General features: G+C 42.5%; 1 protein-coding gene across 1 annotated transcript in view; it reads left to right on the top strand.

Annotated features, from left to right (window-relative positions):
* LOC134209206 (mucin-5AC-like) overlaps window positions 1–11,453 on the top strand; it is a 114,689-nt gene extending 103,236 nt beyond the window's left edge. Inside the window, exons 11-13 of the mRNA XM_062685198.1 lie at window positions 6,645–6,882; window positions 10,433–10,689; window positions 10,748–11,453. Coding sequence (XP_062541182.1) covers window positions 6,645–6,882; window positions 10,433–10,689; window positions 10,748–11,325 — 1,073 coding nt within the window. The 3' untranslated portion in view covers window positions 11,326–11,453. The remainder of the gene's footprint in view (window positions 1–6,644; window positions 6,883–10,432; window positions 10,690–10,747) is intronic.
* The last annotated feature ends 2,627 nt before the right edge of the window (window positions 11,454–14,080 follow it).

The raw sequence follows: 14,080 nt of genomic DNA, 5'->3' as shown, positions 1-14,080 counted from the left end.
GTTCTGGATTCCATGAGGATTGTCCTTAAAGGAACTTTTGGTTACTTGGGTCAGATCGAATTCACAAAACGCTCATAAGCCCAATAGTTTTTTATAAGGCTAGATTCCCACGTAGCTTCTACTCGACGCAGAGTGCACGCGTTGAAAAAACGACCATGTGTGCATAGGGAAAAATTGGTAACGCAGCGTCCCCGCGCCGATGTACCCCTGCGTTATTTCAACGCTACGTGGACATTGACAGACAGCTTCACCGTCTTCGATCAGAGGTCGCACAGACTGAATACTTAACTTCTAGCATTCGACGACGGTCAGGATATTTACACAATACCCAGTGGCCCCAGTGGATAATTTCCCGCTTTGGGAAAAGTTTTCTCCGTACCAGGGCGGGAAACGAACCCACACTCCACGGCACATGCGTCTTGTCGACTAATTGACTAACATCGCTAATTGCACGGATACGAAGCCCACTTCGACAGATGAATGTTTATGTCATTTCTAACAAACTAGTTTACAAAGTGGTTTGACGAGCTCTGCAACGCGTCCTCAAACATAGAAACTGCTTGTCGGCTACAACAGGATAAATTAAAAAAAAATAATCATGCGATCATGTTTCGTTCACTAAACAGGAAAATGTTTGTCATTTTAATCTTCTTTTCTGCCAATTTAGTTGTGGTGGTATTTCATGTGGTGGCTTGATGAAGCTCTATGTAAGTCTTAGATAGACCCAGTAATCAGCATTTTTTACACACGCAGTACGATTGTATACCAAAACTAATAACACTATTAGCACATCACATTAAATCCTTTACTATGCCCCACACATAAAATCTTCGCATCTTCGATGCCTCAAGTTTTAATTGTAGCAATAATATCTTCCCCGCCATCACTGTAACTAATCGCACTCACGCTGACAGGGAGGGATAACACGGGCGCCCACAGCAGCAACTGCCACAAAAACTAAAACGACTACCAATTTCATATTGAAGACAACTGACAACGGTTGAGCGATAGGAAAAGTTTTTATACGTTCCCGACCGTTATCCAAAATAAACGGCTTCATGCACACGTGCGTAGTTTTGCGAGGACATTATCAAGGAAGGAAAAACTACAGCACCTCAAAACTAAAACAACCGCTACTGGATCGATTGTATCAATTACTTGGGTGAAGCTGGCGCCACGCGCAAGTGGAATTTTGGATCAACTGCCTATGGAATGAATATGTGCATCAGTCTACATTCATGTTCTGATATACTAGCATAGCATTGCATTCTTCGTACCCATCTTAAGAAATCAATTTCGACAAATCTTGCTAAAAAAATTATACAGAGATTTCGGCAAACGTTACACCGGAAATTTTTACCACACATTTCGCCAAAGTAGCCGCAATGTTGCCAAAGTGCAACTTTAATATTAATCATAGTTGTAATGCTTAGACAGGTACGTTACCTTGACAAATAATCATACCATGTACATGATGGGAGGCGATAAGAAAACACTCTACCCAAGAGTATCCTGGATTGATAAAATTCCTCATCATGATCCTAGATCTTATTGTCATATTTTCCTTAACACTTATGACACACCTTCGGGGACTTGCGCCATTGCAAAAGTACAACACATTCAAATTGAAAGTGAATATGTCGTTCCCAGCAAGGGCGAGACTACGTGAGTGGTTCAGGACTAAGTGAGTCTCAAACGATTAACTAATCATCCTTTGTTATCCTCAGCATTTGCAAAAACGTGACCAGCACAAATCGTAAACAACAGAAGCTTAAGAGATGCTACTTCTACATGATAGTCAAGAGTTGTTTCACCTACATATAGGGCCAGATTTGAGGGAGGAGTCATGGACCCGAACCCTCACAAAACCATGTATTCCTAAACCATAGGGCTCATTCACAAATAACATAATGCATCAAGACGTGGGTGGGTACACAATATTACGTTTCAAAGTGTTATGGTTTGTCCAGCGGATGGATGAGTTTGTTAAGTTCTGTTACGGGTAACGTTTATGATAAAATAATATAAAAACGTATATAATAATTAAATTCAAAGTTTAAAGTATGATTATGTACTATGCAGAAAACTAATACCAATTTATCATTTTTGTGAAATTTTAGTAAGACATTATGCGTTAAAGATGGGGGTGGTGAGTATAAAGGAAAGGTTACCAAAAAATCAAAGAGGGAGTTCAATTATGTGTTTTGTTTTTGCGTTATATAATTTGTGATTGAGCATATATAGGTTGTTTTATTTAGTATTAAAATATATAGGCCAGATGTACCAGTTGTGGCTATAGCACCAGTTGTCGCACTAGTGCTTTATATGAAAATTGGCCAATCAAATCATCGCAATCCAAGTTCATATCGATAAAGCATATTCATATGATACGATAACACCTTTGATCTCCTCCAAAACAAGCAAAACATAATTGTAAAAATTGATTTTGCTTAATTTTTAACGTCCCTTGCACCAGTTGTCTAGTGGTCTCAATTTGGCCAGTCCCATAAGAAAACAATGGGATTTGCCAAATAAGGAACCAAAATTAAGAATAGTGCCACAACTGGTGCATGCGTTCCTATTATGGATTAATCAATTTTGAGGATAATAACAAATTTTATTGTGGTTTTCACAGCTGTTCTAAGGAGCAGGAAGTAAAACCTTTCGCTTGATATATGAAGTCCACCCACATGCCTTTTAATTTTTTTTTAAATAGTTGTTCTTATGTATGGCGACAACTGGTACACCGACCCTACTGGTCGAGTTGTTTTGCCCGACTAATTCTCGACTTCTCTCCTCAGGGGTCACCCAAACGGTCGCTGGCTGAAACCTAAAATTACGCTTTGCGTCAAGTGTTTTCCCCGCTACCACAACCCCCGGCAGAAATTATGCAAGATGAATAATCGAGTAGATGACGGAACGCAAAGCAAACAGAGCGATCTTACAGCGATTGCTTCAACAAAAGGAACTAAAACGAAACTACTCGATCTTCTTTCTTAAAAATTCATGGGGTTTATTTGCTTCGGATTGAACACATATTTGGGTTGATATGAAAATGGAAACGTTTCATCATGGCCATGTCTACACACTAGTCACATACCTGCGCAGGTTTTCTTCTTCGTCGACCTGCGACTTGCGGAACGTTGGTGTCGAACCTGTTCGAGGCGATGGCGGCGACAGATGAATCGCTTAGCTGCAGGATGGCGCGCAGCTGGTGAGTCCGCGAAAATATGGCCGAACTAAAGTTGCGAAGTGGGCGGCAGCTGGACGGAAGGCCTCGAGAGAGCTGCGACATCGGATGTCGCGCTTCCCGGGTTGATCTTCCCCTGCGAACAAGGGCCAACGTACCTCCGCACGGCTTCGCTTTTTACGGCTATGATCGCTTGTGATGAAATGAACCCTCGCCTTCGGTTCCAATCCGGCACTGTGGTATGCAATTGGCGACGTATTACACGCACCGAGCTCTCCGAACGGTCCGTAGGGTTTTGAAACGTTTTGGACCACCGTCGATTAATTAGCGATCGACGGTTCACTTTACGCTTCACTTTTCGACGAAACTTCACCACATTCCGTTCCACTACCCCGAAGGGGGTACGGACTCTACAAAAACTCTTCCAAACGATCAAAGGGCGGAAATGCCGCAAACCCTTTTCGTCGACTCCTGGTCGACTCCGAAAAATCCAGCCCGTGCCAAATAAAGGGCACACTATATACGTAGACGAAGAATCAGAAGGAATGAATTTTGGCTGTTACGCCCTTTTCAAATGTATGTCTAGAATTAGCATTTAAGAGATAACGAGTAGTTCGACTAAAAAAATATCTTTTTTGGTACAATACACTTTGAAAATTGAAATTTTCGAGAGTCGACGAAAACAGAATAAAATCTAAAGAACGAACAAATTTGCAAACTGAACTTTACTCAAACTCTATATTGTACCGCGCATAAGAAAATCTATCTATTCCCCGCTTATTTTTAGACGCAACGCCTAAGAAAAACATACCTGCAGAAAAAAGCTACTTTGATATTTTTTGAAAATTTGGCTTGGATAGCACGTGTTTTTTGTACTGCGAAGAAATTTTTCACAATAATAGAAATTCATAAAACTCGCAAAACTGCTAGATTCCAGCCGTTATGCAAGCGAAATGAACGAGATTAAGTTTTTTTCTTGAACAAGAAACCTTCTGCAACAATTAACCCATTATTTAGCAATTGCGCCAATTTAATTTTCAAATTGCTACATAGAGTTCGCGACTTCGGAGACATCGAGCTAACTTTACTAGCTAGGGATGAAACGATATAAAAGTATCGATACCGCTAAATATCGAATTAAAAGTATCGATACCTACTGGTATCATATGAGTATACTCATATATTTAAAGACGAATTTCGCGCCAACCCTTGTATGGGGCTGGCAGCACCATCTCAGAATCGAATGAAACTTGGTGGGCATAAAGATATGGTATTTCTAAGCCACTCTGCATACTTGTTTTTTTTTTTAAATTGTCAAGAGTAACATTTGATGAGGAACTAATTTTTTTTCATAGATTTTTTAAAAATCGATGTAACTCTGAAGTGTTTTGGAAAAATATCCAATAAATAAAAAACTGATTTCTACACTAAAAAAAAAAGTTTTGAAAATTAAAATCGATATTACAAAAAAACTTCATCTCAGAAATCGATGAAATTTTTTCTGCAGATAGGTATTTCAGTTATCTAACTTTTCTGGGAATAATGTTCCTGTGACATTTCATTTCATTTATTTAGTCAACATCTAAACAGATAACACTGAATCAACAATTTGACGCCACAATACACGGTTCGAGGCCGCATCTCTCCATCCTCGAATACGCCCCACGCTCGCCAAGTCGTTTTGCACCTGGTCTGCCCATCTCGCTCGCTGTGCTCCACGCCGTCTCATACCTGCCGGATCGGAAGCGAACACCATCTTTGCAGGGTTGCTGTCCAGCATTCTTGCAACATGTCCTGCCTATTAAATCCTTCTGGCTTTAGCTACCTTCTGGATACTGGGTTCGCCGTAGAGCTGGGCGAGCTCGTGGTTCATTCTTCGCCGCCACACACCGTCTTCTTGCACACCGCCAAAGATGGTCCTAAGCACCAGTCTCTCGAATACTCCGAGTGCTTGCAAGTTCTCCTCGAGCATTGTCCATGTTTCATGTCCGTAGAGGACTACCGGTCTTATTAGCGTCTTGTACATGACACATTTGGTGCGGTGGCGAATCTTTTTTGACCGCAGTTTCTTCTGGAGCCCGTAGTAAGCCCGACTTCCACAGATGATGCGCCTTCGTATTTCACGACTAACATTGTTATCAGCCGTTAGCAAGGATCCGAGGTAGACGAATTCCTCGACCACCTCGAAGGTATCCCCGTCTATCGTAACACTGCTTCTAGGCGGGCACTGTCGCGCTCGGTTCCGCCCACAAGCATGTACTTTGTCTTTGACGCATTCACCACCAGTCCAACTTTTGTTGCTTCACGTTTCAGGCAGGTGTACAGTTCTGCCATCTTTGCAAATGTTCGGCCGACAATGTCCATGTCATACGCGAAACAAATAAATTGACTGGATCTGTTGAAAATCGTACCCGGCTGTTACACCCGGCTCTCCGCATGACACCTTCTAGCGCAATGTTGAACAACAGGCACGAAAGTCCATCACCTTGTCTTAGTCCCCGGCGCGATTCGAACGAACTGGAGTGTTCGCCCGAAATCTTCACACAGTTTTGCACACCATCCATCGTTGCTTTGATCAGTCTGGTAAGCTTCCCAGGGAAGCTGTTCTCGTCCATTATTTTCCATAGCTCTACGCGGTCTATACTGTCGTATGCCGCCTTTCAATCAACGAACAGATGGTGCGTTGAGACCTGGTATTCACGGTATTTTTGAAGGATTTGCCGTACAGTAAAGATCTGGTCCTTTGTCGAGCGGCCACCAACGAAGCTGGCTTGATAACTTCCCACGAACTCATTCACTAATGGTGACAGACGACGGAAGATGATCTGGGATATCACTTTGTAGGCGGCATTAAGGATGGTGATCGCTCGAAAGTTCTCACACTCCTGTGACATATTTAAGGAAAACAAATTTCATTGTTTATGTGATGCTACCAAAAAATTCTTTAAAAAAATTATTCGCAATATTTACTGTTTTGAATTGATTATTTTGCTGCTAAAATCTATATATGGCACGTTTGTTTTTACCTGGAAAATAATGTAAAACACCCGAAAAAAAAAACCTGGAAAAATCAGGGAATTTTGTTTTTACAGATGAGTAGACACCCTGAATTTGAACACTACCTATCGAAATTGGATTTTCAAGTTTTCAAATTTGAAAATTTGGAATGACCCCTTATCTTACCGGAAGACGTAATTCTACGTCAAATAGAAAGTTGGAGAGCCAAGCGCTTGCGCTGCTGCCGGCGCCAAGCGATAATAATTTGCGCTTTGAAGAAGTAAAAGAAGAAGAAGAAGAAGAAGAAGAAGCCCTGGCTATGTACGTAAGCACTGGCATCAAACGAACGAAAGGCGGAGCAAGCAAGCCGATGCCAATGATACGGCTCCCAAAGGGGCGGGGCCTCGGACTCAATGCAAACGTATTCTGACCAGCTGAAGTCTGGTTTTCTCGATAGAATCGGCAGGACAATTGCATCGCAGCGCCAAACCAGACATCACCAGCGGTGGAAAGGCTGCGGAAAATGCAACAGCGATAATGATTGCTACGAGCGGCGGCAGCAAGGCTCAGAGAAACATTATCAAGGGCGTCTCATCGAAGGCGTCGAGCATTATAAACAGCCTCGTAAACGACATCTTCGTGCGTATCAAGCTGGCCATGCCCGCCGTCTCGCAGGGTTCCAAAGTCGTCCCCAAGTAAGTCAGCTCCTAGGGCCACAGTCCCACTCAAAGAGGAGAGAAGTTTTCGTACCGCGGAAGCCGGAAATCAAAATTTTGAAATGAATTTCCACTTCACTGCTACTGATGCTACTGTCAGCCAATTTATGATTTGCCGCTGGAACACGATAGACGACATGTTGGACTTTTACCGAGAATCGCACAGCCGTGCCCCAGCAAACATGTTTTTTGCCGAGATTTCAGTCTAAATTGCTGATAATCAGCAATTAATTTGCCGAGAATCAGCGCCGAAAACAAACGCTATTTTTCGGAATATCAGTTAATTATTTTGCTGGCGCACGGCTGTGCGGATTTTTGCCGAGCTGCAGAAATAAAAACTGAGTATGTGAGCCAAATACCTTCAGAACACATTTCTATGAACTTGTTTTGCCAAATTATGAAGTTTGATAGGTCGAAAGACGTGTTTCCGGCTTGATCAAGTAGTGGCTTATCCATTTTTCCGGACGGAAGGTTCACTCTAACTTTCACCTACTCAGTGACTGAGAAAAATTGTATTGCCATCTCTTCTTCCCGCGGAAATTTTGCTCAATTTCCGTCAAAAGCAAGATAACTCATATGATTTGTCATATAGTTTTGAGTTGTCCTGCTTTTGACGGAAATTGAGTAAAATTTCCGTGAGATAGAAAGAGAAAGCAATACAATTTTACTCAGTCACTGAGTAGGTGAGAGTTAGCGTGTTACCCCAGTACTCCCATCAATATCTCCGAAACCATGTTCATTTTCAAAACTATGACCAATGTCCCTGGAACTATAGGAATTTTGCAGAAAACAGAACCAAATTTCGATGTAAGACTTTTTTTTATGTCTTTATTAGCGAGACTTTCAGCCCAAGGCACATCGATGCAAGACTGCTGAGAACCATCATTTTGAAAATATAGTTTTACGTAAAATTAGGGGTCAGGAGCGTAAGATCCGTACAAGATCGAGTTTCCCCAATGCTTGACTTCCATTTGTCCCGAGAGGTTCTCCGATGGAGTTTTTTTTATATTGTTTTTATCAATTATCAAGTTGATCAGCTACATTAATTTGATTTACTTTGACTTAACAATCTGTGTTTTTTACTATGTATTGTATTTTTTCCAACCCAGAACATCATTGGGGCAGTAACAAGCCTTTTGATGTATAATAACAATAATAAAAAAAGTCGTAAGATAGGCAATTATTTTTTTATATGTATCTAAAGTAGGGGCCCTCCTTAGCTGTGCGGTAAGGGTCTGTTCACAAATTACGTAACGCAAAAATCCGAGTTTTAGACCCCCTCCCTCCCCCTCGTAACAAAAAGTAACATTTTCCGAACCCCCTCCCTCCCCCATATAACGCGTAACTGAAAAAAATTAAATCCATATTTTTTCTCTGAAGCATGTGGGTTTTGTTATTTATTGAAAACTGTTAGAATAGAAACGGCACATGATTAAAACTAAGGATATCAAGAATGCAGCAAGTAACTAAAAAAGAATTGCGACTATGACCATTTAGTTTTTTAAGTTTAGAGGGACTGTTCTATCTAGAAATACGATATTCGCTTTGTTCTTCTACGCATAACGGTCCCGCTATGTGCTTGATTTCGGTAATGACTAAAACGATAACGATAGACAAATCATTTTTAAATTGGACTGTTTATGTGGTTGAGCTAAGATGCAATATTGCTTAGAATGCAAATGCCTCGAAATTTAGTAACAATTATTCGAACAAAACCCGCTGTCTTTTAGGTTTTCCAAAAAACAAAATAGCATGCACTGATAAAAAGTAAAAAACTACAAAGACTAGCATGGGACAATTATGCGTAGTATGGTACTAAAGAGGAAAGGTTGGAACGTATTCATCGTCGTGATTAAGACATATTAGCAATTACTTCAATCAGTGATTTAAAAAATCCTTTAAGATAAACTTTTATTCGCGTTATGCGTAACATTTGCTAGTACTCACCCCCTCCCCCACCTTTTAGTGTAACAAAGATTAACGCAAGTTGGACCTCCCCCCTCCCCCCAAAAGCGTTACGTAATTTGTGAACAGACCCTAAGACGCCCGGCTACAAAGCAAGACCATGCTGAGGGTGGCTGGGTTTCCCGGTGCCGGTCTAGGCAATTTTCGGATTGGATATTGTCTCGACTTCCTTGGGCATAAAAGTATCATCGTGCTAGCCTCATGATATACAAATGCAAAAATGGTAACTTGGCTTAGAAACCTCGCAGTTAATAACTGTGGAAGTGCTTAATGAACACTAAGCTGCGAGGCAGCTCTGTTCCAGTGTGGGGATGTAATGCCAATAAGAAGAAGAAGATGTATCTAAAGACAGAATCAGGACAGACAGCGGATAGGACATTCACACACCACCCAGTAGACCAGTGGAGAATGTTCCGCTTCACGAAAAGTTTTCCCCTAATTAGGGCGGGAATCGAGCCCACATTCCATGGTACGCATAGTTTTAACAACTGACGCCGATAACTGCACGGGCATAAACGGCGAAACCAAATGATTGAATCGAGAAAGCCATCATCATCATTAGGTGGATTAATCTAGGTTTTTACATTTAGCTTGCAATCTTGCAGAATTACAAGATTTTATACAAAAATTGTTAGATTTGTTTTTTGGGTGCACTAATTAATTTACATATCGGCCACATAGTACAACAACTAAATTTAACATGTTTCGCGTCCTATACAAAACAAGATTTTAAACATATTTCAGAAAGGCAACAACAGCCACACCAATTTTGGTTGGACGTAAAGGTTGAGGTAGTGAAATCTAGATCGTCTAGATTTTAAAATTAACATAACTTTGTTTGAAATATTCCGAATTCAATAAAACAGCTGCAACGGCTCCCATCGAACTTTTCGAGTACCTATTCATTACTAATCATGCTCCACAATTCCTTCGGAAATTGCTCTGAAAATTCTCTCGGAAATATCTTTAGGAACTCCTCCTTGAATTTTCCCAGAAGTTCCCTCGAGAAATGAATTGTTCTTGACGACAACTGATAGTTGACATCTGAAATGAATTCCAGTTATTGAACAACTAATTTATTATTAGTGAAAATTTGAAAATATTCTCTGGCATCCTGGTAATGTCGTAGAGCCATTGATTCAATGTAAGGTAATCCAGACTAAATATTTATCTAGTTGTTTTATTTTTTTTATGTGGCATATTGTAATTTGCATAACGCAATGCACAGTGCGTTTAGTTACAGACACAATATGAGTAATAACATAACATTGTTTTTGTTTGAAATAAGCTGATGGCCTACTTTGCTACTTGTTTTGACCTAACATCATAGGTTAATTTCCCAGCTTTTACGATTATGCGAATTGCATTATGCTTCTGTTTTGGGTGGCATAATCTCGAAAGATTTGTGTCAAAAATTCATGTCTTTGCTAAACTGATCGTATAGGTGTAGCAGACACACGTGTGTCACTTCGGTCGTCCAGGGCACAATGAATGAACATTGTTTGCATAACATTCGAAAGGTGTTGCTTGGGTATGTCTAATTAATGCGTTTACCGAGAAATAGTCTCATGCAACGCTCGTTATCGCTGCGAACCCATTCAGCGCAGCACGGGGCAAAAACGCACGTGCATTGGGTTGGCGATGGTCAGTTCCTAGTTTTAGAATTGAATAAAAACTATACCCAGCCAGGGTCAAATCATCAGTTCTGTGCCGTGCAGTTCCAGTCCAATCAAGTTAAGATGAAGTTCACCGCCCTTGCCATCATTATTGCAACCGTTTGCGCCAGCTCGGTTTTCGGAGCTCCCCCATGCAAAAATTGCCGTAAGATCCGGATTAGAATCTCATTTTTAGTTTGCATATTAATCTTCTCGATTTCCAGATTGTCGACTACCTAACGAGGAATACCAACTTTGTGGAACAAACTGTCCCAATACTTGCGACAAGCCATTCGGAAATGTTTGTGCTCCGGTCTGTGTGGCGGGATGTTTCTGTAAACAGGGATATGTTCGCAGTTCTGATGGAAAATGTGTACGTCCTGAACAATGCCCATGTGCCACTACCACCACTCCAGAACCATGCACAACCACTACTCCGGAGCCGACCACCACCACTGTGCCATGCACCACTACTACTCCGGAGCCCACAACCACAACTGCACCATGCACCACTACCACTCCCGAACCAACCACCACTACTGAGCCGTGCACCACAACTACTCCAGCACCAACTACCACCACCGAACCGTGCACAACAACTACTCCGGCACCAACCACCACCACCGAACCGTGCACTACCACTACTCCGGAACCAACAACAACTACGGAACCATGCACCACCACAACTCCAGAGCCAACTACTACCACTGAACCGTGCACTACAACCACTACTGCGGCTCCTACCACTACTACTACACCTTGTACCACTACCACGCCGGCACCTACTACTACTCCATGCTAAATTGTGTTACTAGCAACACAGTTTAAACAATCGGTAATCGACAACTCGCTCTCACTGTACAGGGTCACGTTAAATGTAAATTTAATTCTTAAAACTGTTTTTGCAAAAACTATGGTACCATGTCAATATATCAGCAAATGAATCAGAACCTTTGCATGTGTTTGTCTTTATTAGCAGAGTCCAGAACAGTTCTCCCAATACAAAACCATTAGGCTTTCTGCGAGCGTGTACGCACACGCACATTTCACTCACACTTTTACTCGGTTTGTTTGCAACCACGAGCAGCTGTCACGGCAAAATCAAATGAGATTGTTTGCAACCATGAACCGTGCGTTCGGGTTGGTGAGAAATGTCGGCAAGACTCTAATGGTTTGGTTATTCAATAGCCTTGTCTATGAATTCCTACTTTCCGCATGATCAACATCCATCCACAAAATACACCACGCATTAATCACATAATCACAGCTATCCAAAGCCCCAAATTGGATATGATATCATCACATGTTCCATGACTTCCAAGAATTTCCAGGAACTTTCAGGCCTTCACATGTCAACTAACATCTATCGATCTTTTTTAATGTGGTATATGCCCCCAACGGTCCATATATCAATACATTCCTTTTGATTAATGAATCAAATTGGACATATCTCCAATAACCGGTAATCCAAGAATTTTCGGAGCATAGGCCTTAAGATTTAAGGTAAATGTCCGATTTTGGACCTCCACACAAAAAAAAAATTCCTTGATAGAAATTCCTATTTTGTGGACTACGCTCTGTTTTTAAAACTACATACTATGAAAATTCAGAACAATTGGGTGAAGAATCGATATTCGATTTTCTTCCAGGGAACGATGAAGTTAATCATCCTGAACGCGTCAGTATTTCTTCCGGCTCAAAAATCGAAAGGAGGATTCAATTTGAAATTTAAAAATAGATGAAAAATGCTTCCTTTTCAGCAACAGAAGTTGCACAGCCCAAAATTTGCTTTCCGCAAGGGCCCACAGTTTTTTACTGCGCCAGCTAAACAAAATGAAACCACCGTTAATGACATAAACGATGGAACATGTGTAGAGTGAGCCGTGTTTTGGGGCAGCAGAGACTATGTCCAAGGGCTTTACCGACCTCCCGAGTTAGGGGGCCTGTCTAGGACCTGGTGGGGCTTGGCAGTGGGCTCTGTTAAACCTCTACAAAAAGCTGCATGTGTCCGCAAGCAGGCCCTATCAAAGCGACCGTGTGCCACTGAAAGCGCACACGAGCCCAGGGAGTATCAATTGGCACATCAGGATCAATACCAGTGAGATCCTGATTATGGCTTTCTGGTCGCGTGTTTACGGACCTTTTCTTGGTTATCATAATATTGTGAAAGCGAGGGCTGGCAGTGTGACGTTCTACAGCCTGGCAGAGCCTGAGCCGGAGCAGCCTGGTAGATCCGGGTGTCACTGACTCGAAACGACGAGTGGGCTAATGACTAGGCTGTCTTCCGTCCCCGTAAAACCGTGGCGGGCCTTGTAGCACGCTGTCCAATCCTGCCACCAAGCTTTTCCTGCTGACTTGCGCTGATCTGGCTTTGGCCTCCCTGCATGGCATGCATGCAAAGATAGCCATGTGATCATTGAAGGCGACTACTCCAGTAGGATTTGATGGCAGCCACAAGTGGAACCCAATTGCAATGAGTGAAGCAAAAATAATTCTTTTGACGATGCGTTAGGTCACCGAGCAACAAGGCAGAAGAGCGCAAGGCAGAACATCAGTAAAGAACTGAAACAGAACCTTCGGATGCTCCGTCAGGCTGTTCAAACCGCAAGACAAGAACAGGATACGTTTATCAAGTGGGTGGTGGGAAGAGAGAAGGCCGAAAAAGGTGCGCAACCCGATGTCTTCTCCTTCTTTGGAGGAGCGATTATGGCCGAAGAGGCGATTTATTTCGCCCTGACGGCCAATGAAGAAAAGGCTGCGCCTAAGTCGAAACGGCTCAGGCAGCAACCCGGCGAATGCACTCAGAGCAAAGCCAAACGACGTCCAAAGGGCGTCGACCCGAGAAGGTGACTTCTCGGCCCAAAAAGGCGAAAGGCACCAACCAAACGCAAGTCACCGGGCCGCAAGAGGGTACCAGCCGGCCTGTGCCATCGGCACAAGAGACCGAAAATCCCTGACAGCTGGTCAGTAGGGCAAAGCGGAAGTCGAACGCATCTCAACCCGCAAAGAAAGCTAAGGATAGATGCGAGGCCTTGTTGGTGAAAACTGATAAGGAAAAGTACGCTGAAGTCTTGAAATCGATGCGGGTGGCCGAAAGCTTCTAGCGATGGGTCAGGACGTGCGAAGCGTCAGATGCACCAAGACCGGTTAAATAATCCCGGTTCTGAAACGCGGAGCGCAGGCTAGTGAGACTGACTATCGGTGCTTAGAGTCGGGGCACAAGTCCTACAACTGTAAGCGCCCAGACCGTAGCAACTTGTGTCGTCGTTGTGGTGAGGAATGGCACAAGGCGCAAGAATGCGCTGTGCCCCACCAAGGTGGTCATTAGAACAGTTCAACCAGATGATCGATAGGGTATCGTCCGACCTAGTGAGTCGTAAGCCGGCATCATACAGGAGATTTTAACGCTTGGCCAGTGGAGTGAAACGTGTTTAGGTTTCAGGTAATTTATCAATTTGTAAAATGTGCATAAATATTCAATGACTAATATTGCTCTTTTCACAATTGTTTAGATTTCTGTGATAATCCTACTTATCCCGTTTTCGAACTTCGCACTG

Source organism: Armigeres subalbatus, chromosome 2 (genome assembly GCF_024139115.2).
Source record: "Armigeres subalbatus isolate Guangzhou_Male chromosome 2, GZ_Asu_2, whole genome shotgun sequence".
In the NCBI taxonomy this organism is placed as follows: Eukaryota; Metazoa; Arthropoda; class Insecta; order Diptera; family Culicidae; genus Armigeres; species Armigeres subalbatus.
This window is presented reverse-complemented; position numbering and strand designations above follow the sequence as displayed.